The following is a 26,976-nucleotide window of genomic DNA, read 5'->3' as shown; positions in this document are numbered from 1 at the left end:
AAACTAGCCGGGCGAGGTGGCGGGCGCCTGTAGTCCCAGCTACTCAGGAGGCTGAGGCAGGAGAATGGGGTAAATCCGGGAGGCGGAGCTTACAGTGAGCCGAGATCCGGCCACTGCACTCCAGCCTGGGCGACAGAGCGAGACTCTGCCTCAAAAAAAAAAAAAAAAAAAAAAAAAAAAAAGACTCAGTGTAAAAAGTAACTTTATTAAGAGAGAATTTGCTATCACAGAACACACGACAGGCAAAAAAAAAAAAGAGAGAATTTGAGTATCTTTATGATCTCCAAGTAAGAAAGGGTTTCTTAAATGAGACAGACAGATACAAACCTTAAAAGAAAAGACTACACATTTGGCAATAGTTTTTAAACATCTGTAAATCAAAGACATAGAATCCAATCTGAGAAAAACCAACCAATCACAGACTGGGAGAAGATATTTATATAAGTGAACAAAAGACTAGTATTCATAATAAAATAAAAAACTTACAAGAAAAAGACAAACCACTATATTGAAAATGGGCAAAAGAGATAAACAAGCGAGTCATTGAAAAAACTCAAATGACAAATAAACATACAAATACACTGACCCTCATTAGTAATTAAAGTAACATGAATTAAGCCATACTAAGATATTAATCCACACTCATCAAATTGGCAAAAACTTAAAAATGTGGTAATACCAAGTGCGGTGGTCTGTACGGCAATGAGGTCTCTATCACACTGCAGGTGAGAATGTGAGTGAGTCCACTCATTTGGAGGGTGTTTAGTGATGTCAGGATAGTTGAATACCAGCATGCCCTATGGTCAGGCAACACTGGTGATGTGATAGAGAAACCCTCGCACATGTTCCAGAATATTCCTCCCAGCATTTACTTTTTCCTTGCAGCATTGTTTTTATTTTTTTATTTTTTATTTTTTATTTTTTATTTTTTTTGAGACGGAGTCTTGCTCTGTCGCCCAGGCTGGAGTGCAGTGGCCGGATCTCAGCTCACTGCAAGCTCCGCCTCCCGGGTTTATGCCATTCTCCTGCCTCAGCCTCCCGAGTAGCTGGGACTACAGGCGCCCGCCACCTCGCCCGGCTAGTTTTTTGTATTTTTTAGTAGAGACAGGGTTTCACCGTGTTAGCCAGGATGGTCTCGATCTCCTGACCTCGTGATCCGCCCGTCTCGGCCTCCCAAAGTGCTGGGATTACAGGCGTGAGCCACCGCGCCCGGCCGCAGCATTGTTTTTAATAGTGAAATATTGGAAACAACCTAGTATATCTGTACAATGACATACTACATAGCAGCCAAGATGAATAATTTAGAGCTACGTCTGTCAACACAGATAAATCTCAAAAACATAATGTTAAATGAAAACAGCATATTTAAAAGTACAATATGCTATAATTTATATAAACTTTAAAATAGCAAAAAAATACAATCTATCATTTAAGGACATACATATATTTAAGAAAATATAAATAAATAAATAAATACATACATAAATAAATGCAAGCATTAAAATGGGATGATAAAGACTAAATGTAGAATAGAAAAGGGAACTGAACTGGGAAGAACACACTTGGGAAAGGATTAACAGGGGCTTTAAATGTTCTCAAGTAGGCCAGGCTCGGTGGCTCACACTTGCAATCCCAGCACTTTGGGCGGCCGAGGCAGGCAGATCACCTGAGGTCAGGAGTTCCAGACCATCCTGGCTAACATGATGAAACCCCGTTTCTACTAAAAAGATAAAAAATAACCCGGGAGGTGGAGGTTGCAGTGAGCCAGGATTGCGCCATTGCACTCCAGCTTGGGCAACAAGAGCTAAACTCCGTCTCAACAACAACAACAAAAGTACTCAAGTAATATTGAAGCTTTTAAGCTGAACGATGAATACACACGTGTTCATTATATTGGACTCCATACTTTGTTACTAGGAAAAGGGGTACTCACTGACTTCTAGTGTGGGGAGGGGCAGGCGGTTGAACAAGGCTTTTGAGGACATGTCCCCTGCACTGAAACCAGAAGAACTAACAGGCAGCAGCCAGGCCAAGAAAGCTGGGCTGAAAGATGTGTTCATGGATGTAGAGACAGAAAAAGTATCTTGACAGAGGTAACAACAGCAATGGCTTGAAGGCAGGTGAGAGCACGAGGAATCAAATAAACAAATTTTATCAAAGTATTATCATCACAGGACAAAATGGTAATTTGGCTCCATCCCAGTTAGATACTAAAAAGCTAGTACAAACATGCTAATGCAACAATGAACACATATTTAGGAAAATAAAAAAACTAAGGGGGAGAAAGACTCATCAACCAAGAAATCAAAGCAAATATCCAGCTAAATAATCCCTAGATTTTAACATTTCCAATTAATACAGCTATAACATTTAAAAAAATTAAATACTAAGCTACAAGAAAAATGAGAACTCAAGATACTAAAGAACTCATAAGAATACAATGTGAAAGGTCAGATATTTTGAATTACATAATGTTGATAAATTCTGAGCCAGTATCATGAGTGACTGTAGTGAAATGAGGACATTGACAAAAACTGGCTCTGCTGATATAGAAATATTAGGAGGGACCTCAAAGCCATGTGTGATAAGGAAGTATTAGATTTAAGAACGTGGCTCCTGGCAGTGCAATGAGAACAAAGGTCCTCAACACCTTCCCATGAGAAGGCCTTCGTAAAAAATGACAGCTCTAAGAGGGGCTTTCAAAACAAGGATTGACAAGATGACCCCTAAAGTATCCGAGTTGGGGAAAGAGGAGGATTTAGAAAAACAAGAGTCCATGACCAATTCATGCCCAGGGTGAAGAAGGCGACAGTCCAGCATGGGGAACAGGCTTGGCCCACATTGTCAACAGGCCATAATACTGATCATGATCCCAAACCAAATGATTTTGAGACACTGAAAGACAATTCAAGAGTAGATCAAACATCCAGTTTTTCTTTTATTTTATTTTCTTTTCTTTTTGAGACAAAGTTTCACTCTTGTTACCCAGGCTGGAATACCATGGCGCAGTGTCAGCTCACTACAACCTCCGCCTCCCAGGTTCAAGCGATTCTTCTGCCTCAGTCTCCCAAGTAGCTGGGATCACAGGCGCCCACCACCGCGCCCGGCTAATCCCAGCTACTCAGGAAGCTGAGGCAGGAATCGCTTGAACCCGGGAGGCAGAGGTTACAGTGGGCCAAGATCACGCCACTGTACTCCAGCCCGGGCAACAGTGTGAGACTCTGTGTCAAAACAAAAACAAAAACAAAAACAAAAAACAAACAAAAAAACAAAACAAATAGGAGAGAGAGAGAGAGACACATATGCACACACAATAGTTTAAACGTAAAAGAACAGAAAATACCACGCTACCATTCAAAGAAAACTGGAGTGGCTATTTAACATTAATATTAAATTATATTTTTATTAATTGTATTATTTCCAAAATTATTCTAACATTTTGTTAGTTAATATTAAATTAATATTTTAATATTAGACAAAATAGATTTCAAAGCAGAGAACAATACCAGGGATAAAAAAGGTTATTTTATCAAAATAAAGTAGTCAATTCTCCCCAGATTGAGTTCTCGATTCAAGGTAATCCCAATGAAAATCTCAGCAGGCTTTTTTGTAAAAATTGACAAACTGCTGATTATAAAGTTCATATGGAAATGGAAAAGACCAAAGACCCGAAATAACCATTTTTTTTAAAAACAATGTTGGAGGACTTACATGCCCCAATTTAAAACCTTACTCGAAAGCTATAATAATAAAGACAGTGCATTGCTGGTATGGTAGGTATATAGATCAACTAGACCAAGATCAGAGTATAGTATTAAACCCTTACATTGATAGTAAATTTATTTTAGACAAAGGCGCCAAGGTAATTAAATGGGGGAAAGATGGTCTTTTTAAGAAATGGTGCTGGGACAACTGGATCTCCACTCGTAAGAAAGATGATGTTAAACACTTAACTTTACACCATATACAAAAGTCAATTCAAATGGCTCTAAATGTAAAGCCCAAAACTATAATACGTCTAGAAAACAATGTAGAAAAAATACTTGCAATCTTGGTTTAGGCAAAGGTTTCTTAGATACAATATCAAAAGCATGATCAATGTAAGAACTCATTGATAAATCAGAATTCATTAAAACTTAAAACTTCTGCTCTTCAAAAGATGGTGTCAAAAGAATGAGAAGACAAACCACACACTGGAAGAAATTATCTGCCAAAATATACCTGATAAAGGACTTGTGTCTAGAATATATACAGAACTCTCAAAACTTAATGATAAGAAAATAAGCGGTCCCTTTAAAATACACAGAAGATCTGACTAGATGCTTCACTGAAAAAGAGAAATGAATGGCAAATTAGCACATGGAAAGACTCTCAGCAGTAGTGATTAGGGTAATGCAATGAAAACTGCAATGAGACACAACAATGCATCTAGCAGAATGGCTCAAATTAGAAAGACCAGCCAGACCAAATGCTGCTGGGAGTGTAAAAGAAGTAGAATTTATACACTGCTGGTAGGAACGTCAAATGGTAGAACCACTCTGGAAGGAGAGTTTGGCAGTTGCTTAAAAAGTGAAACCTACACCTACTGTATGACTAGCTACTTGACTCCTTGGTGTTTACCCAAGAGGAAAAAAAGTATCTATCCATGTAAGGACGTGCAGTGAATGTGTGTAGTAATATCCTAAACTGAATAATATCCCCAAACTGGAAACAACCCAAATATTGATCAACAGGTAAACTGATAAACAAAGTGGGGTACACAGAGTCCATGGAACACTACTGAGCAATAAAAAGAAATGAGCTACTGAAACACAGAGCAACATAGCTGAAGCTCATAGTCACAATGCTGTGAAAGGAGCCCGATAGGAGTCCATGCTGTGTGGCTCCATTCACAGAGGTTTCCAGAAACTGCAAACGAATAGATAGTGGCAAAGAGCAAGTCAGTGGTTGCCAAGGACATGGGTAAAGGTTGAGGGGTGGGGAGGGAAGGGAGATATTACAAAGAGACACAAGGATACTTTTGCACAACTGGTAGCAATGACTCTTTTTTTCTTCTTTTTTTATTTCCATATAAACGACCAGAAGCAATAACTTTCTCTTAGGAGGGGGTGTGGGGGAAATTTAGCTTTCTGAAAATACTGAGAACCAGCTATAACCTAATTTTCTTTTCTTTTTCTTTCTTTTTTTTTTTTTTTTTTTCTTTCTTTTTTTTTTTTTTTTTTTTTTTTTTTTGAGGTGGGATCTCACTCTGTCACCAGGCTGGAGTGCAGTGGTATGATCTCGGCTCACTGTAACCTCCTCCTCTCGGGCTCAAGCAATCCTCCCACTTCAGCCTCTTGAGTAGCTGGGACCATAGGCATGCACCACCATGCCCAGCTAATTTTCTGTATTTTGGTAGAGATGAGGTTTCATCATGTTGCCCAGCCTGGTCTCAAACTCCTGAGCTCAAGAGATCTGCCTATCTCAGCCTCCCAAAATGCTGGGATTACAGACATGAGCCACTGCACCTGGCCTGACTTTTTTTTTGTTTTTTTTAAGAGACAAGGTCTTGCTCTGTCACCTAGGGTGAAGTGCTGTGATGTGATCACAACCCCCTGCAGCTTCAAACTCCTGGGCTCAAGTGATCCTCCTTGCCTCAGCCTCCCAAGTAGCTACCATGCTCAGCTAATTTAAAGCATCTTAAAATTTATGTAGAAATGCGGTCTTCCTATGCTGCCCAGGCTAATAATCTGATTTTTTAAAATATTAGTCAACTGTATTTTGTGCACTTCAAGCAAAAAAAAAAAAAAAAAAAGCAATTGAAATTCTAGCCATTTTATGACATTATCATGTAACCTACATAGTATTTTCTTAAATAATGTGCAGCTGGATTCAAGTTTTATGTGTACAAAAACAGAAGCACAAATGTTCTATCAGAAAATAGAGGTGAGTATTTAAATAATCTGTCTAAGATGACACTAAGACAGAAACAATAAGGGACGTCAGTACAGGGGAAAGTCACCATAGAGAGTGGGAAAGGCTCTGCCGCACATTGCTCAGGGCAGAGACAGGCTGAAAGCATTTTGGAAGACAATCTAATAAAAGCTATTAAAAGTAAAAATGTAATATCTTCTGTACCCAGTATAGTAATTACTCAGTAATTCCATATTTGAAAATCCATCCCATAAAAATACATGTACCAATACAACAGGACATACATGCATGGTGTTCATTGCAGCTCTACTTTTAGAGGGCAAGTGCACAACACACCCACGTGTGGAACACACATAGCTAAGAGTGGGACAAGGCTCTGTCAGGTAAGCTGCAGGGATCCCCATAAGCTGTTGCTGACAGCAAAAAGCAAGAGGCAGGAAAGGAAAATTCTGAATCTGTAAAATAAATAATGACAAAGTGCATGTTTCTATGTGTATATGTGCAGACACATATGGGCCTATATGAGACTGTATAATAAGTCACAAGGAAAATATGGATATGCAAGCTCTAGGCTGCTATCATGGGCTACCAAGAGCACTGGGATTGAGGGTGGAGGGCTGAGGTATGTGGGTGTGAGAGAAGTGTCTACAATAAAAACAACATATAAAATGTGATCCCATTTACGTAAATGTGTGTGTGCATAAAGAGATAAATTAGAGGATGGTTACCAAAATGTTAAAGATGGCCATAGCGGGGATATGGAGTTTTGAGTGACTTTTTACTTTGTTATTTACATTTTTATCTATTGTTTGAATTCTTTAGAAATATCATGTTATTTGTATAATTTTAAAAAGCCATTTTAAGTATAGTAAACCAGAATATGTATCTTAAAAGTTAAAAGGCAAAAGAAAATTGGAGGAAAATAATTCAACATTTTATAAAGGGTTAATCTTTATTATATAAAGAGCTTTTCCATACCAATAGGAAAAAATAAACACCCTCCAGAGAAATGGGCAAATGACATGAACAGGCAATTCAAAGAAGAATAATTGTTTCATGTAGTCAACCTCAACACATATTTAAAGAAATGGAAATTGAAAAAATGAGTCAGGAAAGTAATCAAAATGAAAACTCCTTGTGTTGGCAAGGATTAGGGGACCAAACATTTCACACACTATGTGGTGGGAATGTTATTTTTGGTGGAGAGGCTAATTTGGCAATATAAAGCCTTAAAAATACATATATACTGTAACTCAGAAACTCTGTCTCTAGGAATTTATGCTATAGAAATCAACATAAAAAAAGTACCAAAAATGCTTATGGTATTGGTTCTGGTATTGCTATTGAAATTGGTATGGTATTGCTATGATAAAGTACAAGTATGTTTATGGTATCTCTATAAAATAATTAAAACTGCAAACAATCTAAATGGCCATCATTAGGGGTAGCCATTAAATGGAATACAATGCAGCTGTTAAAATGATGACACAAGCTTCCAGTTAAAGGCCACGGCTGAATGCACATGTTATGTTTACATCTCATCTTTCCAAAAGTTCAACTGAAATAACGGAAAAATGAGTAGGTAAAATTAGAACTTCACAGAGAACCTGGGAGGAGTGCTACTCACAAACCAGACCCTTCAGAAACTTCTGGAAGAGAATAAAACACAGCAAGAAATTTACTGAAAATGTAATGGAAAAAGAAACTTATAACTCCATAAAAGCAAAAGCAAGGACCTCCACGAAAAGTTTCTCAGCAGAATTCCTAAATAACTCCTAGATAAGAAGTATCAACTAAGAGAAAACTGCAGCAGTTGTGGTTGGTTGAGAAATTAGCCCAAGGGTAATGTGGCAGCAGTGCCTGCATTCAGAGGAGATGGCACTGGTATTCACATGGATATTGGTGCTGGTATTGGTATTCACATTAGTATTGCTATTCCTACTACTCTTCCCTAGATAAAGACCCCAGAAGAGCCCCCTAAAGTGCAAGGCCAGAGACAGCTGGCAGCCCGAGAGATGACTGACCAAGAGTGGGTGTCCATGCACCCAAGAGACCATACAATCAGTGCAAACTCCCCCCATCCCAGCCTCTCTTCCTCTTCCTCACACAGTCACCCGAGTGTGTCCCTCTGCCTGCACGCACTTGGTACACCATCTATGCAAATGCCTGGATGAAGTCCTGACCATTAATGGAGGGAACCCACGGGACAGACACATGTTATGGAGGGAAGGGAAAGATGACTAACATTTGCTCATTCTGTAAATCTCCACATACTTGTATTTCTTTACCATTAATATATATTCATATTTATATATATTAGTGTATACTTAAATAATTCACATATTTAATTCATATATTTAAATTTAAATATAGATTCAAATCAATATTTATTAATATAGAATGATATCAAGAGATGTTAAAATAGAAAAGCATAATATAAAATAGAATGGCTTTATCTTTGTAGAAAAAAAAATTTTTTTTTTTGAGACAGAGTCTTGCTCTGTCACCCAGGCTGGAGAGCAGTGGCACGATCTCGGCTCACTGCAAGCTCCGCTTCCTGGGTTCATGCCATTCTCCTGCCTCAGCCTCCTGAGTAGCTGGGACTACAGGCACACGCCACCACGCCTGGCTAATTTTTGTATTTTTAGTAAAGACAGGGTTTCACCATATTGGCCAGGCTGGTCTCCAACTCCTGACCTCATGATCTACTGCTTTGGCCTCCCAAAGTGCTGGGATTACAGGCATGAGCCACCACACCCGGCCTAAAAAATTGTATTTTATAAATATATGTGCTTAGCAAGAAGTGTGGAAAGATAGACACCACAGTTCTGCATGGTGCATAACAAGTGACTTTTTATTATTTTTATTTCTTTTCTGTATCTAAGGAATTTTCTGTAATGAGAAATTAATCATGAGTCTTTTTTAGTTCAAAATACAGAGCCATTTAGAAAGTTAATTGCTTTAAGTGTGATGGAAGCTGCATCATAAGTTCAAGGGAATTTACGGCTTTTTTTTTTTTTTATCAGAGACACAGTTTCAACAACCACCAAAAAATTAAGCTGTTCATCATAGCATCAGCTATTTCAACACATTTCTGGAAATCAGAAGCCACCTGTCTGGCACAAATCTGAAAAGGAAGATGGGGTAGGGGTGCCCTTTTTGCCCTCACACTGGAGTGCATGGTTTCTGGGTGTGAAGCCCCCGCCCTGCTAACTCAGCACTTCACAAGAAGAGAACCCACCTGCCTTGTTCTCCTGCTATGTTCTCAGAATAAACAGAATAAAACACAGCATATCAGTATGAAGCCCCCTCTTGGAAACAGAAAGTACACAGGCAAACGCATGTGGAGACAAAACTTCAATAGCAAGGCAGGAAAACGGCGTTTAACAAAGACAGCTGTTTACACAACTTACAGGATGCTTGGCTGAAAGTCTTCCAGTCACAGTTCCAGTCTGATTCCATGTAGAGGAAATGGAGCCCTGTATTAGTTAAAAAGAATCAGTGTAAACTCTGGCAATGCTATGTGAAGTCGAGGATGTGGCGGAGCCTCCACCCACAACACACAACACTCACTGGTCCTCCAGAAGCCAACAAGCTGCTGGCCCTAAACTTCCAACCCTGAAATGTCCTTGGGGTTACAAAATTCCTGACGTGTGATTAGGGAAGGGTGAGGAAGGAGGCTCCCCCTAACCCATGTAGGAACTGCAACAAGACTTTATGTCACTCACAAATCCTGTGCATGGGGAGAGTAAGAGCTGTTGGGCTGTGGGGAACTTGGCATGGGCTCAAGATAGGACTGTGCGTCACAGACAGGTTCTGTCACTTGCTGAGTGAACTTGACCGAGTCACAGAACATCTCTTGACTGCAGTCTCCTCAGGTCTGAACTAAAACAGTAACATCTTCCTCAAATGAATCCAGAACAGAGACACAATCGTGGATGTGAAAGGTGGTCAGCTAGAGCTTCCTCATAAACGGAGGGTTTCAAGGCATAACGTCAACCTATGCTGCAAGGGGACCTAAATGATACCAATATTATGGCTCATAGTTTCAAGGATATTAGATTATTTTGGCTGGGCGCAGTGGCTCACGCCTGTAATCCCAGCACTTTGGGAGGCCGAGGCAGGTGGATCACGAGGTCAGAGTCTGAGACCAGCCTGGCCATCATAGTGAAACCCCGTCTCTACTAAAAATACCAAAAATTAGCTGGGCGTGGTGGCGGGCACCTGTAATCCCAGCTACTTGGGAGGCTGAGGCAGAAGAATCGCTTGGAGCCGGGAGGCGGAGGTTGCAGTAAACTGAGATTGTGCCTCTGCACTCCAGCCCAGCGACAGCGCGAAACTCTGTCTCAAAAAAAAAAAAAAAAAAAAAAAAGAGAATATTAGATTATTTCATCATTTACTAAAATTACAAAGGTTCTATATGTATCTGAACTCACACAAAAACCACAATCCTAATCACAGTATCTTTTTGTAAAGCTTGTTACCTTTTTCATACAAGCTAATAATCCATCTACAAAGGTTGACTTGATCTTGTGAACCTAAGGTAGAAAGACAAAAATAATCATTTTCTTTAAGTCGTAAGTCTTTTTTGGGCGGGGGAAGGAGTCTCGTTCCATTGCCCAGGCTGGAGTGCAATGGCATGATCTCAGCTCACTGAAACCTCTGCCTCCTGGGTTCAAGCAATTCTCTTGCCTCAGTCTGAGTAGCTGGGATTACAGGCATGTGCCACCATGCTCAGCTAAGTTTTACATTTTTAGTAGAGATGGGGTTTCACCATGTTGGCCAGGCTGGTCTTGACCCCCTGACCTCAGGTGATCCACCTACCTCAGTCTCCCAAAGTGTTGGGATTACAGGCGTGAGCCACCACACCCGGCCGGTTTAAGTCTTTAATCAGGAATGGTGTGAATGGTGTTTCACAGAGTGCTGGGTACATGCTGCTACTATCACCTCAGATGACTCCGGGAGGCCCTGGAATGACCTTAGGTGGCACCAGGATTAAATAACACTGACCCACACAGAAAGATGTCATTCCACTCTTTAAAAATAGATCTATTAATTCTAGAATCTTTCTAGATTTACAGGACATTTGCAAAGATAAACAGATAAACAAATACTCTGACACAGTGTCTCCTGTGGCTGCCCCTTTACATTGCTGCAGGGAGAAAGGGCCAGGCTGGAGCCAATGTGCTCCCTCACAGCTGCCAGGCCCTCAGGATACAGCAGGCCACAGGCTCAGTGAATACTAGGACCTATGCTGTGGGCAGTGGCAAAAGCTATAAACGTGGTTCACAACCAAAAGAGAACTTTGGAAGGAAATGGCAGGTGTGTGAACAGAGAAAGGGAATCACCAGGGGAGGGAAGGGGGCCACTCATGAAATCTTTGGCAAATGTAAATGCAGGACGACACAACACTGCTATGGTATGGTCTTGGCAGACCTAGAAGCCAGGGAGGGGTTATGGGAGGCTTCGAGACTAGGTACTGCTGGGCGTCTCCTGCACACCGACGACACACAGCCGTGGCATGCCACCTACTTCCTTCTGATTCCTCATTGTCTTCTTCCATTTTGACTCCTGGGGTTCGCGAGTGGGGCTGATTGCAGACTTGGGTAAAATCACATTAGGGTGCAAGTAAGCAGTGCCAGTACAAGGTTAACCTGACAAAACTCTATTCCCCCGAGAACACTGGGAGGGCTACTTCAGCCATTATGGATTTCTGTTGATGACACAGGGCTGTATGGTTCCCCTTCATCACCTTTTACGTACAAAAAAATTAACTTACCTGCCTGTATTCCAAAATTATCTTGGGTAATGGATGAAGGTCTCGCAGAGCATTTAACTAAACATGAAAATAAATATTACCAATGTAATTCATGTTAACATTTTAAACACTTATTTTCATCTGGAGAAAGTCTTTGTAATAAATGGTCTAATTGAGCATATTTTCCAAAATAAAGATGCATAATAAACTCAAGTTTATCAGGTGTCTTAATCCTAACCCCTTACAAAACTATTCTGATGTCTACATGGGCACTAAAAACATCTCAGATAAGCTTGGAAATAAGATTCCTCTTGAGATTTAAATTAGCGAAATCTAAATCCAAGATAGGTAAAATACCGTGTCAGTGTCTACAAACGTATAACTCGCTAACTGCATAATTTCAGGGAGGGAGTAATGGATTATGAGTTTAAAGATTAGCTTTAAAAATCAAAATATAACATACCTATAGGAAAGTGCAAGAGAGTAAGAAAAGTTTGTTAATTATCACAAAGTGAGCACAGTTGTTAACCACCACCCACAACAAGCAACGACACATTCCAATTTCCCCAGTAGGTACTGGCTGCTTCCCCAGGGCTGACCACCACCTGGACTTCTACCACAGGCTACCTGTTTCCTGTCCTTGGTCCAATGTTATTTTTTTTAGGGTTCATCAATATATGAAGCAGTATTTCATTTATTTGCACTGCTGTGTAGTATTCAAGTGCATGAATGTAGAATATGATCCATTCCACCTTTGATGGATATGTGTTTTTTTTTCTACCTTAGGGCTATTATGAATAATGCTGGTACAGAGATTTTAGTTAATGTATGTCCACAGTTCTGTGGAATACATACATTAAGAAGTGTGAAACTGCTGCGTCAACTTTAGCAGAGATACTGCCAGTTCTCCAAAGTAAACGTACCTGCTTATACCCCTTTCAGCAAAACATAAAAGTTCAAGCTGATCCACATTTTTGCCAATGCATGTCATCACTGGTGTTAATTTTAGCTGTTCTAGTAAATGAGAAGTGATCTCTCACTATAGTTTTAGTCTGTATTTCCCGTGACTAATGTTGTTGGACACTATTCATATATTTGACTAATTGTATATCTTCTTTCATTAAGCCCTTGTTTGTGTCTTTTGCTCACTTAAAAAATTGGTGTGTCTTTTCCTCCTTGAGTTGTAGAAATTTGTTATTCTGGACAGTTTTTTGGTCAGTTATATATTTATGGGAAATATCTTTTCTCCTTCTGTGGCTAGCTTTTTTATTCATTTTTTTTTAACTTTTAATTTTTTTTACATAAGGTCTCACTCTGTTGCCCAGGCTGGAGTGTAGTGGTGCAATCATAACTCACTACAACCTTAAACTCCTGGGTTCAAGTGATCCTCCTCTACCTCAGCCTCCCGAGTAGCTGGACTACAGGTGCACACGACCATGCCTGGCTAATTTTCTAAATTTTTGGTAGAGATGAGGTCTCGCCATGTTGCCCAGGCTGGTCTTAAACTCCTGGCTTCAAGTGGTCCTCCTGACTCAGCCTCCCAAGGTGTTGGTATTACAAGCATGAGCCACAGTACCTGGCTTTTTCACTGTTTAATGGTGTCTTTTCGTAATTAGAGATTTTTAATTTGATTGTTGTCCTGTTTATCAAGCTTTCCCTTTATGGTTGATGCATTTGCTGTCCTACTTACGAATGTTTACCTACCTCTAGGTCTTAAAGATATCCTCTTGTTATATCTTCTCCAATCTTTACTATTTTGCTTTTGATACTTAGATACACAATTTACTTGGAATTTATGTTTATGTGCTGAATGAAATGGGGGCCAAGAAGCACTGGCCCTTTATGTAACAAGCCCTCCTTACTTAATGCTTTGCAGTGATGCCCTATGAGACACATTCTCTCTCCCTCTCTTTCTTCTTGAGACAGGGTCTTGCTCTGTCACCCAGGCTGGAGTGCAGCGGTACCATCTTGGCTCACTGCAACCTCTACCTCCGGGGCTCAAGGTATCCTCCTGCCTCAGCCTCCAGAGTAACTGGGACTACAGGTGCATGCCACCATGCCCAGCTAATTTTTGTGTTTTTTGTAGGGATGAGGTTTTGCCATGTTGCCCAGGCTGGTCTTGAACTCCTGGACTCAAGCAATCCTCCTGCCTTGGCCTCCCAAAGTGCTGGAATTACAGGCATGAACCACCATGCCTGGCCCGATTTTCTTTATTTTTTTTACCTTTAAGTTCTGTTGGACTTGATGTTTGTGGATTTTCTATCTTGGTCCATTGGCCTAGTTACTGACCCTCGAGTCAACACCAAATGGTATTGCCTAATTAATTCCTAGTAATTCCTATTGCTTTATAATTAGTCTTGATATTCAATAGACTATGTCCTTAAATAGTGCTTCCCCTCCTCCCTCCAGATTATTTTGGCTCTTTTTAGTTTTTAGCATTTCCATATAAATCTGAGAATCAACTTTTCAATTCCTACCAAAAAAACTCCTGCCAGGATTTTAATTAAAATTGTTTAGAATCTATAAATCAACTTGCGGGAGAACTGATTATATGATTTTGATGTAATAGTGTAAACCACTAAATCATAGTGCTCTCTGAATAAAGACTGAGAACACAAGAGCTGTGACCATAAAACATTAACAGTGGGAGGTATCTTGCCTCAGTATAATCCAGAATTGCAGTTTTTGTAGAAAAGCTATCCCCAGGGGGGTGAAAGTGCATGAAAATACTTAGCCAAGAAAACAGCTTAAGATCATCTAACTCTCCTTATCTTGATACCTTACTCACAAACTAACTTTCTAACCAATAGTCTCCCAGTATATTTTGACTTGAGCAGCCTGAGAACACCAAAAAGAAGTAGTGTTTGATTGCACAAACCGTGTATAAAGCACTGAGTGTTGGCTGAGGGCCAGAGGCAGAGCGCCATCCGCCGCCATGGCTCTGTGGGCTCACCCGCGCACTCTGCGCTGGCTGCAGACACCACATTCTCCTGACCTCCCTTCTCACTCGTTTCCCGCTGGTGCCTCTTCTCTCTCTGACCTTTAAAATACCAGTTTCTCGGAGTTTAACTCTGTGGTCATCTATACCGGCTGTGTACCGCAATCAACAGGGAGCTTCAAAAGCAGGCCCATGACTAGGCTCCGCCACCCAATTCTGACTCAGGGGATCAGCTGTGGGCCTGGGCATCCGTGTTTTCCAAATCTCCAGGCAGGGCAGAGGAACATTGTCCCAGGGCGACTTTAGTAAAAATCAGCTGGCAGCTTCCAGGTGTGGATTCCCAGCATGAGCCCCGTCCCACAGGCCCACTGCTGTTTTGTGACATGGCACATCACTGTCTCACATACACTTCTGTCCTAACATATCCAAGGCTGAACACTTGACCTTGCCCTCCATAAACAGTTCCTGTTCCAGTTTTCCCTGAGTAGTGGCTGTATCCATTTGCCCAAGTGCACAACTTAGAAAACTCAGAACTACTCCACATGCTGACTTCTGTTCACACTCACATGAATTTATCAGAAGGTCCTTTCTGTTCTAAATATCCTCTAAAAATCCATCTGTTTTGCTCCATTTTCATTGCCATGACCTAGACTGCAGTGACAGCCTACTAATGAGTATCCCTCATTCTCCAACCAGCTAAAAGAGTAATCTTGGCTGGGCATAGTGGCTCACGCATGTAATCCCAGCACTTTGGGAGGCAGAGGCGGGCGGATCACCTGAGGTCAGGAGTTGGAGACCAGCCTGACCGACATGGAGCAACATGGAGAAACTCTGTCTCTACTAAAAATACAAAATTAGCCGGGCATGGTGGCACGCACCTGTAGTCCCAGCTACTCAGGAGGCTGAGGCATGAGAATCACTTGAACCCAGGAGGCAGAGTTTACCATGAGTCAATTCATCACGCCATTGCCCTCCAGCCTGGGCAACAAGAGCAAAACTCTGTCTCAAAAAAAAAAAAAAAAAAAAAAAAGGCTGGGCGTGGTGGCTCACACCTGTAATCCCAGCACTTTGGGAGGCCGAGGTGGGCGGATTACCTGAGGTCAGGAGTTCGAGACCACCCTGGCCAACATGGTGAAATCCCATCTCTATTAAAAATACAAAAATTAGCCAGGAATGGTGGCACACGCCTGCAATCCCAGCTACTCGGGAGGCTGAGGCAGGAGAATTGCTTGAGCCCAGGAGGCGGAGATTGTAGTGAGCTGAGATTGTGCCATTGCACTCCAGCCTGGCTGACAGAGCAAGACTCTGTCTCAAAAAAAAAAGTGATCTTATAAAAACATATCCAACACCTATTAAAATGGTGAAAATCCAGAACACCAACACCACCAAGTGCTGGCAAGGATTTGGAGCAACAGGAACTCTCATTCATTGTTGGTGGGAATGCAAAATGGTGCAGCTACCCTGGAAGACAGTTTGGCGGTTTCTTACACAACTAAACGTACTCTTATCATTTCATCCAGCAATCGTACTCTTTGGTGTTTGCCCAGATAAGCTGAAAATTTATGTCCACATAAAAACCTACACGCAGATAATTATCTCTGCTTTATTCATAATTAACAAAACTTGGAAACAACCAAAATGTTCTTCGTAGGTAAATGGAAAATAAACTGTGATACATCCATGCAATGGAATATTATTCACTGCTAGAAAGAAATGAACTATCAGGCTATGAAAAGACATGGAAGAAACTTAAGTACCTACCACTAAGTGAAATAAGTCAATTCAAAAAGGCTACACACTGTGATTCCAATTTTGTAACATTCTGGGAAAGGCAAAACTGTGGAAACAGTAAAAAGCATAGTGGCTGTCAGGGGCTGGCGGGAGGAAAGGAGGAATAGGCAGAGCACCGGATTTTTAGGGCAGTGGCACTGCTCTGTATGATGCTGTAATGGTAGATGTATGTCATCATACATTTGTCTAAACCCACAGAATGTCTAACACCAAGAGTGAACCCTACACACAAGAGCAGTCCAAGAGTATACTGTGTAACTACGGACTTTGGGTGATAATGATGTGTCAGTGTGGGTTCACTGACTGTTAACAACGGTACCATTCTGTCGAGGATGTTGATAGAGGGGGAGCTTGTGCATGTGTGAGAACAGGGAGTACAGAACAGGGAGTATGGGAACTCTTTGTACTTTCTGCTCAATTTTACTGTGAACCTAAAACTAAAAAATAGTCTTTTTTTTTTTTTTTTTTTGAGACCGTGTCTTACTCTGTTGCACAGACTGGACAGCAGTGGTATAATCACTGCTCAGCGCAGCCTTGAACTACTGGGCTCAAGTGATCCTGCCACCTCAGCCTCATGAGTAGCTGAGACTACCAGCATGCACCACCACACCTGGCTAATTTTTAAATTTTTTGTATAGACATGGTCTCACTATGTTGTCCAGGCTGGTCTTAACTCCTGGCCTCAAACAATCCTCCTGCCTCGGCCTCCCAAAGTGCTGGGATTACAGGCGTGAGCCACCGTACCTGGCCATTAAAGTCTATTTTTTAAAAATCTAGATCATAGTTGCTCCCTTACTTAAACAATTCCAAGGCTATCCATTTTTCTAAAAATCTACATTCCTCCCCATAGCCTGCAAAGCACAGCAGAATTGGGTCCTTGTTCACCCTCAACCCCATCCCTCCCATTCTTCTCAGTCACAAGGCTCCAGCCTCAGCCCCTGAGCAGCCTGAGCCTTTTCCCATTGCAAGGCCTTGTTCTTATCCTTTGCATAGGCACTTCCTCATCTTCGAGCTTCAGCTTACACACAATTCCTTAGGGTTCTCTCTGGACCACTCGGTCTGGAGTGTGTCGCTCTCCCTGTTATTACCTTAATGGCTCTTATCCTGCTGGATGGTTCTTGTAATATCTAATTTTAGGTGTCAACTTGACTGGGTTATAAGACAACCAGACAGCTGGTAAAGCATTATTTTCTATGTGAGTGTTTCCAGAGGAGGCTGGCATGTGAGTTGGTGGACTGAACAGGGAAGATCTGCATTGATGCGGGCAGGGAATATCCAATCAACTAAGGGCCCAGTTAGAATAAAAAACAGAGGAAAGGTGGATTCACTCACTCTGCTGGCATCTGGGACACGCTTCTCCTATCTTTGGACATCAGAACTCCAGACTCTCCAGTGTTTGGACTCTAGTACACACACTGGTGACACTCCAGGCTCTTGGACCTTCAGCCTTGGACTGAGTTACACCATCAACTTCCCTGTCCCAAGGCTTTCGGGCTTGGACTGAGCCACACTATCAGCTTTCCTGGGTCTCCAGCTTGCAGACAGCCTATCGTGGGACTTCACAGCACCCCCAACTGCATGAACCAATGTCCCTAACAAATCCCTTCTCATATACCTATTATCTGTATCTATATCTGCATATGTCCTACTGGCTCTGTTTCTCTAGAGAACCCTGCTGTAGTTCCTCACTGGAATAGATATTCCATGATGATAAAGACCTTTTCCCCACTAAACCGTCAACAGTGTCTAACACAGAGCCAGGGCCACAAGAGTGTTTGCTGACTAAAACAGAAAGGGCATCTGTCCTGCTCATGGCTGTATCCCACATACTGGATGCCCAGCAATGGGGTCAGTGCACACACATGACCTGGAGACTCCATCACTTCAGTTAGTCAAGGGGTGTCAAAAGCAACTCCTGGAAATGATGAGTGACTGGTCCAGGAATCCTGATCCCAAAGCTGGACCACTTTCCCAGAGTTTGAACTCCCTGTGATGTTCTGAGAACATGTGACTTCATTGCAGAGAAAAAAAAAAAAAACCATCAAAGCTTCCTTCAGTTCGTTAGGGAGGGACCTTTGTTCCCCGCTCGTCACGTGCCTACTGAGGGGAGGGAATTCCCACTATACCCCAGCAGGAGTGAGCAGACCAGCTAGGCACCACAGGACTCTAAACTACACTGTACAGGTACAAGGGTACGTGTGTTCTTCAGCCCATGTGGAGCATCTGAGAACCCTGAGGTGAGTGTCAAAGAACTGACATTGCATAGATCGTGTTCTCGTACCACACTTCATTTAATTCAGAAATCAAGGCTGGGCACGGTGGCTCATGCCTGTAATCCCAGTACTCTGGGAGGCCAAGGTGGGCAGCTCACCTGAGGTCAGCAGTTTGAGACCAGCCTGGCCAACATGGTGAAACCCCGTCTCTACTGAAAATACAAAAATTAGCCAGGTGTGGTGGCAGGTGCATGTAGTCCCAGCTACTCAGGAGACTGAAGCAGAAGCATCGCTTGAACCTGGAAGGGGGAGGCTGCAGTGAGCTGAGATCACACCACTGCACTCCAGCCTGAGCGAGACTCTGTCTCAAAAAAAAAAAAAAAAAAAAATAGAAATCAATAACAAAAACTATCTGGGAACCCCACACACATTTGGAAATGTTAAGACACACTTCCAAACAACTCAATGGTGAAAGAATTATAAAGAAAATATGTAGAGTTAAACGATGAGAAAAAAATGGCACATCTCAAAACTTGAAGGGTTCATTAGTGACTTCCTGAGCATCCACTATGCCCCAGGCATTGTACTAAGCACTGGGAACATCCCAGCAACAAAAAAAAAGTTGTGCACTCTTTGGGTTACATCTAGTTGGGGGAGCTGAGCAGCAGCAAATCTGTGTGTGACGCAGGGGATACCATCAGCTGGTTTCCCCGACATCAAACATGGATTCGTGGAGGAAAAGGGCAGGTTGGGGACAGGCGCTGGGGTGAGAGGAGCCACAACGCTCACCAAGGCCTCTGGGAAGGGGGCAGGGAGGATGGAGAGAAGTCATGAGAAGAAATCTGAATCTTGAATTTGTCCATGTACATGGCATAAGCCAATCTTTTCATATGCATGAATGAACAACTTGACTTATTCAGTTAAATAAAAGAGTGAGGCTAATATGACTTATGCTCATTATGTCTTTATGGGAGAAAAATGAGCTCCTCATGAAAGCTGTTGCCTTAACATGAGAGCACATCACCAGAAGACAGTGATGCCTCCTTTCTTGCATTGCTGGTTGTCTGGAGAGGGAAGGGAGCTGCAAAGGGAAGTGCGACAGTGCCAGCTGGTGCCAGGACAGAGGTGAGCTCAGGTGCCAGTGCGGGATGAGCGGCTTGCCCAGGCAGCGCCCCCTGCTGGAGCTCTGGGGCATGTTACCCATGTCCACTGTGTGGTGTTGAGACCCAAGCCTTAGTCTCTGCAGCAAGACAGATGCTGCTTCCAGGAACCACCTGCTGACCCAGCACTCCATGAACACACCACAGATGCTGAGTTCAACACCAGGGGCTGGTTTGGTTCTGGGGACAAACTGAAGTCTTTGATCAGAAACCTGAAACATTGGCATTATACTCCTTCTCCTAACCATAACAACAGCTTTCATGGGCTATGTCCTCCCATGGGGCCAAATATCATTCTGGGGAGCAACAGTAATCACAAACTTACTATCAGCAATCCCATACATCGGAACTAACCTCGTCCAATGAATCTGAGGAGGATACGCCATTGATAGCCCCACTCTTACACGATTCTTCACCTTACACTTTATCCTACCCTTTATCATCGTCGCCCTTACAACCGTACACTTACTATTTCTACACGAAACAGGATCAAACAACCCCTGCGGAATTTCCTCCAACTCGGACAAAATCGCCTTCCACCCCTACTATACAATCAAAGACGCCCTAGGTCTAATCCTCCTCCTCTTTGTTCTAGCGACACTAACACTACTCTCACCTAACCTCCTAAACGACCCAGACAACTACATTCCAGCCGACCCACTAAATACTCCCCCACATATCAAACCAGAATGGTACTTCCTATTCGCATACACAATCCTACGATCTGTCCCCAACAAACTGGGGGGCGTACTAGCACTCTTCCTATCAATCTTTATCCTAGCAGGCTTCACAAATCCAAACAACAAAGCATGATATTCCGTCCACTAGTCAATTTCTATTCTGACTCCTAATCACAATCCTACTGACCCTTACTGAATTGGAAGCGAACCAGTAACCCAACCCCTCATCACTATTGGCCAAATAGCATCCATAATATACTTCGCCACAATCCTAATCCTAATACCACTAGTATCCCTAATCGAAAACAACCTACTCAAATGAACTTGCCCTTGTAGTATAAATTAATACACTGGCCTTGTAAACCAGAAACGAACACTCTTCCTAGGGCAATCAGAAAGAAAGTATCTAACTCCACCACCAACACCCAAAGCTGGTATTCTAACTTAAACTACTTTCTGCATTCCTATACTACACAAGCTCCACAAACAATCCTAGTATAACTTACTCACAATACTACTATGTAATTCGTGCATTCTAATGGAAAAAGCAAACACACACCTAAGATAAATTTTAGGTAGTGGTGAGTTGGTGAGTTGTGTGCAGAAAATAACTCAAGGTGAAGAAACAGCTGTGACTGGGGACCTTACTGTAGTCTGGGCGACCAGAGGTCTCCTGAATGCAATGTATAAGCTGACAATCAGAAGCAAGCGGGAAAAATTTGTGGCACGAGTCTGGGGACAGAGGAGGAGCTGGCGCACAGAGCTGCAGGCAGCTCAGCAAGTGCTGGAGTGTGGAGAGAGAGGAGGTGCGGGGCCAGCAAGGCACAGCCAGAGCACAGGCCTGGGGATATGCTCTGCAGATCGGATTTGATGGTAAGTGCAATAGAAGCTACTGGAAGTCCTAGGGCAGTAACGTGACTTTTCCAGTGCTTTTAAAGGATCACTCTGCCTGGGTGTGAGGGATGAGCAGCAGGGGCAAGAGTGGTTGGAGGGATCTAAGTGAGAAAGGTCTATGGTGGAGACGGGGAATGGGGAAAAGGAGGCACGCTCAGGACCTATTTTGTGGGTAGAGACTGTGACACTCGCTGTGGGGGAGGTGGAAGGAAAGTCAAGGATGACTCACAGGATTTTTCTCGGAATGGCCAATGCTAACTGGTCTTTTGAGAGCTTTTATGTCAGGCACAGTCCTAAGTGCTGTTTCACACAGACACATGGACACACATGCACGTGCACTGAATTCTCACAAGATTCTAGGAGGGAAAGTACTATTATTATCTTTCTTTTATAGATCAGGAAACTGAGGCACAAGTAATGTTTTCATGTTGTCCAAACCATGCCGGCCAGTGATGGCTCACCCCACTGCCCCTGTTCTTACTCACTACTCTGCACTAGCTCCCAAGGACCTGGAAGGAAGATGGGCCCTTCACTAAGGTGGAGAAGGCTTGAAGAAGAAGAAGATTTGGAAAGGCACAGTTCCGAGTCCCTCCAGTGGAGCATCCTCTGCAGGAGTCCATTATTCACCCAGTAACTGCCCATTAAACCAGCAAAGGCCAAGTGCAGGTACAGTCAGCGAGCTCAGGCTCCATGAGGGCCTGTACTCTAAGACACCCTCACAGGGCGAAGACCGGAGGTATGTGGTACTGGAGAGGGAACAGGACCAGAGGAGGCATCTTAGAAGGAAACCTTCCTTTGCTACAAAGTCAAATGCTGGACAGAGCACAGAAAGCACAAACTGGAGCCTCAAAAGCTGATTCTCACCACAATAACCAATATTCACAATGACATTAATTCACTTATTTACTGACCTCCACTCTGGGTCTTTTCAGTAAAAGTACTCACTGGCTTCTGAATATCGACGTATACTCTCCCACTCCAACACAACACAATCTCACTACTCCTTGTCTTCAAAAAATTGATTCCTCTCAAGAGAGGAGTAGGTAAAATTCTCTAAAATAAATCTGGGGAAAGGAGAAGACTGATGACCTGCTTCTAGTTCCTCTTGGGGACACGAAGCAAAGAGATTTTGACTGGATTGTCAAGAAGTTGGTTTTAAGAACAAAACTCCACCAAATTATGCTTTTCAGAAAGTCAAGCCAATTAACTGCTTCTGCAAAAGTGCACTGTCTGACTCTCTCTCCTTGGTCCGCAGTGAGAAAAGCAACCTTGGTGTGGGGAGCCCCTCTTCTGCAGAAACTGCTGCCAGCATGAGGGGACGGCCTGAGAGTCTCGGGTGGGTCTAAAGGTCAGCACACAGGTGGTGCAGACATGCTGTCATTCTGAAAAGAAAAGGATAACTCTGAAATCTTACCACTGCTTCTGATGTGGATGGGTATTTCTGCAGCCCCGTTCTGGGGAGACTGTTCCTTCGACTCAGCAGGTGCAGCTTTAACTTGCCAAAGAGGATCTTCAACAAAGCAATTTACACATGGTGAGGGAATCTCACATTTGAAAGAAACAGAACATTACTATAGCAGAGCCCATGCCGCCAGCCAGAGAATACACACCCAAACAGACGTTACAACATGCTTAAATTCTCACTTAGTACTTTTCTTTGATTTAAAGGCTTTGAAGTAATGAATCTCAGTGTGTTCATTACTTGTGAGAGACCATGAAAAACTTACTTTTCGGATAGTTGACATAAAATATTTATAAATTCAAAATAAATCTCTCTTTAACTCCTGAATAAGAAATACATTTTATGAAAGAGCCAAAATTCAGCTTTACCTCTCGAAGCTGGTTACTGCTCATTATAAGAAACCGTTCTCCTGCAACAAAATGAGCTTCTTGCTCCAATTCCTTGAGACGAGCCTGAAAATATGATACACACAATTAATCTCATTCATAGCTTTCACAATTTAAGATTATTTTTTGTTCATCAAACAATTCTCAACAGCGAGATGGGCATGGTGGCTTACGCCTGTAATACCAGCCCTTTGGGAGGCTGAGGCGGGAGGATCACTTGAGCCCAGGAGTTTGAGACCAGCCTGGGCAACACAGTGTGGCCCCATCACTAAAAAAAAATTAGCTGAGCACAGTGGTGCACACCTGTAGTCCTAGCTACTTGGGAGGCTGAGGTGGGAGGACTGTATGAACCCGAGAGTTCAAGGTTGCAGTTAGTTATAACTGCCACTGCACTCCAGCCTGTGTGACAGTGAGACCCGGTCTCAACAAACAAACACATACACACAAAATTCCCAAAGAAAGCTCTTAAGAGAGTAATAAATAACCTATAATTTATCAAAATAAGCATAAAAATACATATTTTGGCCAGGCGCAGTGGCTCACACCTGTGATCCCAGCACTTTGGGAGGCCGAGGCAGGTGGGTGTCTTGAGCCCAGGAGTTTGAGACCAGCCTGGGCAACATAGTGAAACCTCATTGCTACAAAAAAATAAAAATAAAAATAAAAATAAACGTATTTTGCCTCATGGTGAAATACCTAGGCTCATAGAAGCATCCTCCCCCAAAGGTAAGAAAACAAACTTAAAGAAGCAAAAATAATGGGAAGGGAAGAATCAATTCTCCAGCAATATTAAGACTAAAAAAGGGATCCAACATCATATAGAACAAGACAGAGGTAGAAAGTATAGGAAACAGGCTTGTATCAAGAATACATCAGGATATCCTATACATCAGTAAGCAAAAATATAAAAATTGGTAAAAGACTTGAGCAGATCCTTTACAAAAAGAAATTCCTAAAAGCTAATGATGCTTATGAAAAGCTAATCAACCCCACTAGTGTGAAATGTGACATACAAAATGACATCACTCTGGTCCAGAGCTCTAGAGTAGAGTCAGGGAGCCATTAACGCTGAAAAACAAAACCAAAAAGACAGGGACTTGCATTGAACCTCTGAACTGGGCCAAACTGCAATGACCACAACATCCTGGAAAACAGCTGGATTTTGCCAGTGCTGCAACTCCTGAAGAGTGACAACCAATGAGCTCAACGGACTCATGCACTGAGCCAGCCACCTCCACCAAGATCATTCTTTCACAACTGTGTATTTGCCCTTAGCTTCCTCTGAAAAATCTCGACTCCCCTTCCTCTCTTTGGAACACAATTTGGCCTTTAGCTGAATGTGTCCCCTAAATTGCAATTCCTAAGACCCCAATAAATGCCTTGTTTTACTGCTTTTCAGTCTGGTTTTTTGCCTTTTCTTGGTTGACATTAAATGGTGTCAGAAGTAGGACACAAAGCAACTCTCCTCTGCATTCTGGCACTGCCACAGATTTGAGCATGATACTTGCAGGAACCCCTTGTGCCCTATCACCTCCCTGAAGGCCTGGGACCCTGGTGGAGAATCCTCTGGTTTCCCTGAACACCCTACCTCAGTTGAGGTTCAGACCTTTACTGGGCGTCTGTCCTTTGCTGCTGGCTGTTGACAGAGGGACTTTTCCCTTTTTGGTGAGTACTCATGGTGACTTCTGCTTCTGAAAGTACAGGTGCTGAGTCACCCTCTTCTGGAATTTCTGCTGATTTTCTGTACAAAAATTACGGTTCTTTATCTTATAAATTTATTTATTGAACCAACATCACTGAAAGTGATTTGGAATTACAATGGCCAATCTGGGCATCTTTGATCTCCCAAAATTTGTTTTCCTCCACAGAAAATTAGAAGGGCTAAAAGGAAAGATTACACAGCCTGAGTGGAACAGCCACTTTACTTTGGTATCTTGAGGCATCTAAAAGAATCCAGGGAACTAAACTAATGTTCCTAAGAGATAACAATGCCGAATTAGCTCAAAGACTCTCTAAACTAGGAAAGAAAAAATAAAAACCCAGAAGCATCTTCTACCCCGACCCTTCCCATCCATTGTCACGCTCTGTACTCTCTTGCTTATATGGTAGAAACTTATTCTAAACCTGGAAAATTACCTCCCGGGTTTTCCATGAAGAGGCGGCTTACTGGATTGGGTAGCTACTGGAATAAGTATACCACTGGAAATTCTAATCATCAGTAGCCAAACAGTAGATCTTTAAATTAGAAAAACTCCCATAAAATATTTTTGATATCTCTCATTCTAAACAGTTGTTTTATTTGTACTTACGGGAGGATCAATTTTTTTTAAGAAAGACACATAATAGGCTGAGTGTCGTGGGTCACACTGTAATCCCAGGACTTTAGGAGGCCGAGTCGGGAGGATCACTTGAGCCCAGGTGTTCAAGACCAGGATGGGCAACATACTCATCTTAAAAAAAAAAAAAAAAAAAAAAGCCAGGCATGGTGGCATGTACCTGTAATCCCAGCTACTCAGGAGGTTGAGGCAAGAGGATGGCTTGAGCCCAGGAGTCTGAGGCTGCAGTGAGCTATGATTGCAGCAACTGCACGCCAGCCTGGTTGACAGAGCAAGGCCCTGTCTCTAAAAACAAAAATAAGGCCAGGTGCGGTGGTTCGCACCTATAAACCCAGCACTTTGGGAGGCCAAGGCGGGCAAATCACTTGAGGTTAGGAGTTCAAGACCAGCCTGGCCAACATGGTGAAACCCTATCTCTACTAAAAAGACAAAATTAACGGGCATGGAGGTGGGCAACTGTAATACCAGCTATTTGGAAGGCTGAGGCAGGAGAATTGCTTTCAATTGGGAGGCAGAGGTTGCAGTGAGCCAGGATCATGCCACTGCACTCCAGCCTGGGCGGACAGAGTGAGACTCTGTCTCAAAAATTAAAAAAAAAAAAAAAAAAAAAAAAAAAAAAAAGGCCATGCAGGGTGGCTCACACCTGTAATCCCAACACTTTGGGAGGCTAAGGAGGGTGGATCACTTAAGGTCAGCAGTTCGAGACCGGCCCAACCAACATGGTGAAACCCTGATTCTACTAAAAATACAAAATTAGCCGAGTATGGTGGCACATGCCTGTAATCCCAGCTACTTGGGAGGCTGAGGCAGGAGAATTGCTTGAACCTGGGAGGTGGAAGTTGCAGTGAGCCAAGATTGCGCCACTGTACTTCAGCTTGGGAGATAAGAGTGACACTCTGTCTCAAAAAATAAATAAATACATAAAATAAAATAAATAAATTTAAAAAGACACATAATAGTGTCATGGCTAGCCTCAGAAATTCTCTTGATGAAATTAAACAACAAAAATCTGACCTGAACAACATTAACATCCTTTGTACATTCAAACTGCCTGCTTTGGATTCCCTGCGGAACTTACAAAAAAAAAGAAGACACTCTACTTTGGTCTCATGGAGATGTAAGTCCTTTAATTCAGGAGAAGAACCACTAATTTAAAACCTGGTTTAATATGTGTGTGACTCTTGACTTTGGGGGGGTTCTTCTATTTTTCTCATGGATCCCCAAGAGTGATGAGCAGGTTCAAGTCTAACATATAGGCACCTCAACTGACTGTCCTCTGGACTCCAAAACTTTTTCTTTTTTTTTTTTTTTGAGATGGAGTTTTGCTCTTGTTGCCCAGGCTGGAGTGCAATGCCACGATCTCAGCTCACTGCAACCTCTGCCTCCTGGGTTCAAGCGATTCTCCTGCCTCAGCCTCCTGAGTAGCTAGGATTACAGGCATGCGC

General features: G+C 42.5%; 1 protein-coding gene across 2 annotated transcripts in view; it reads right to left on the bottom strand.

Annotated features, from left to right (window-relative positions):
- POLN (DNA polymerase nu) overlaps nt 1–26,976 on the bottom strand; it is a 156,696-nt gene that overhangs the window by 68,084 nt on the left and 61,636 nt on the right. For both annotated transcript variants that reach the window (XM_050792314.1, XM_050792313.1), the window contains 5 exons: nt 23,178–23,261; nt 22,762–22,857; nt 11,693–11,749; nt 10,398–10,451; nt 9,327–9,392 (listed from right to left, as the gene is read on the bottom strand). In XM_050792314.1, the coding sequence (XP_050648271.1) occupies nt 9,327–9,392; nt 10,398–10,451; nt 11,693–11,749; nt 22,762–22,857; nt 23,178–23,261 (357 nt within the window). The remainder of the gene's footprint in view (nt 1–9,326; nt 9,393–10,397; nt 10,452–11,692; nt 11,750–22,761; nt 22,858–23,177; nt 23,262–26,976) is intronic.

This window comes from Macaca thibetana, chromosome 5 (genome assembly GCF_024542745.1).
Source record: "Macaca thibetana thibetana isolate TM-01 chromosome 5, ASM2454274v1, whole genome shotgun sequence".
NCBI lineage: Eukaryota > Metazoa > Chordata > Mammalia > Primates > Cercopithecidae > Macaca > Macaca thibetana.
The sequence above is the reverse complement of the archived record's forward strand: the minus strand, read 5'-3'. Positions and strand labels throughout refer to the sequence as shown.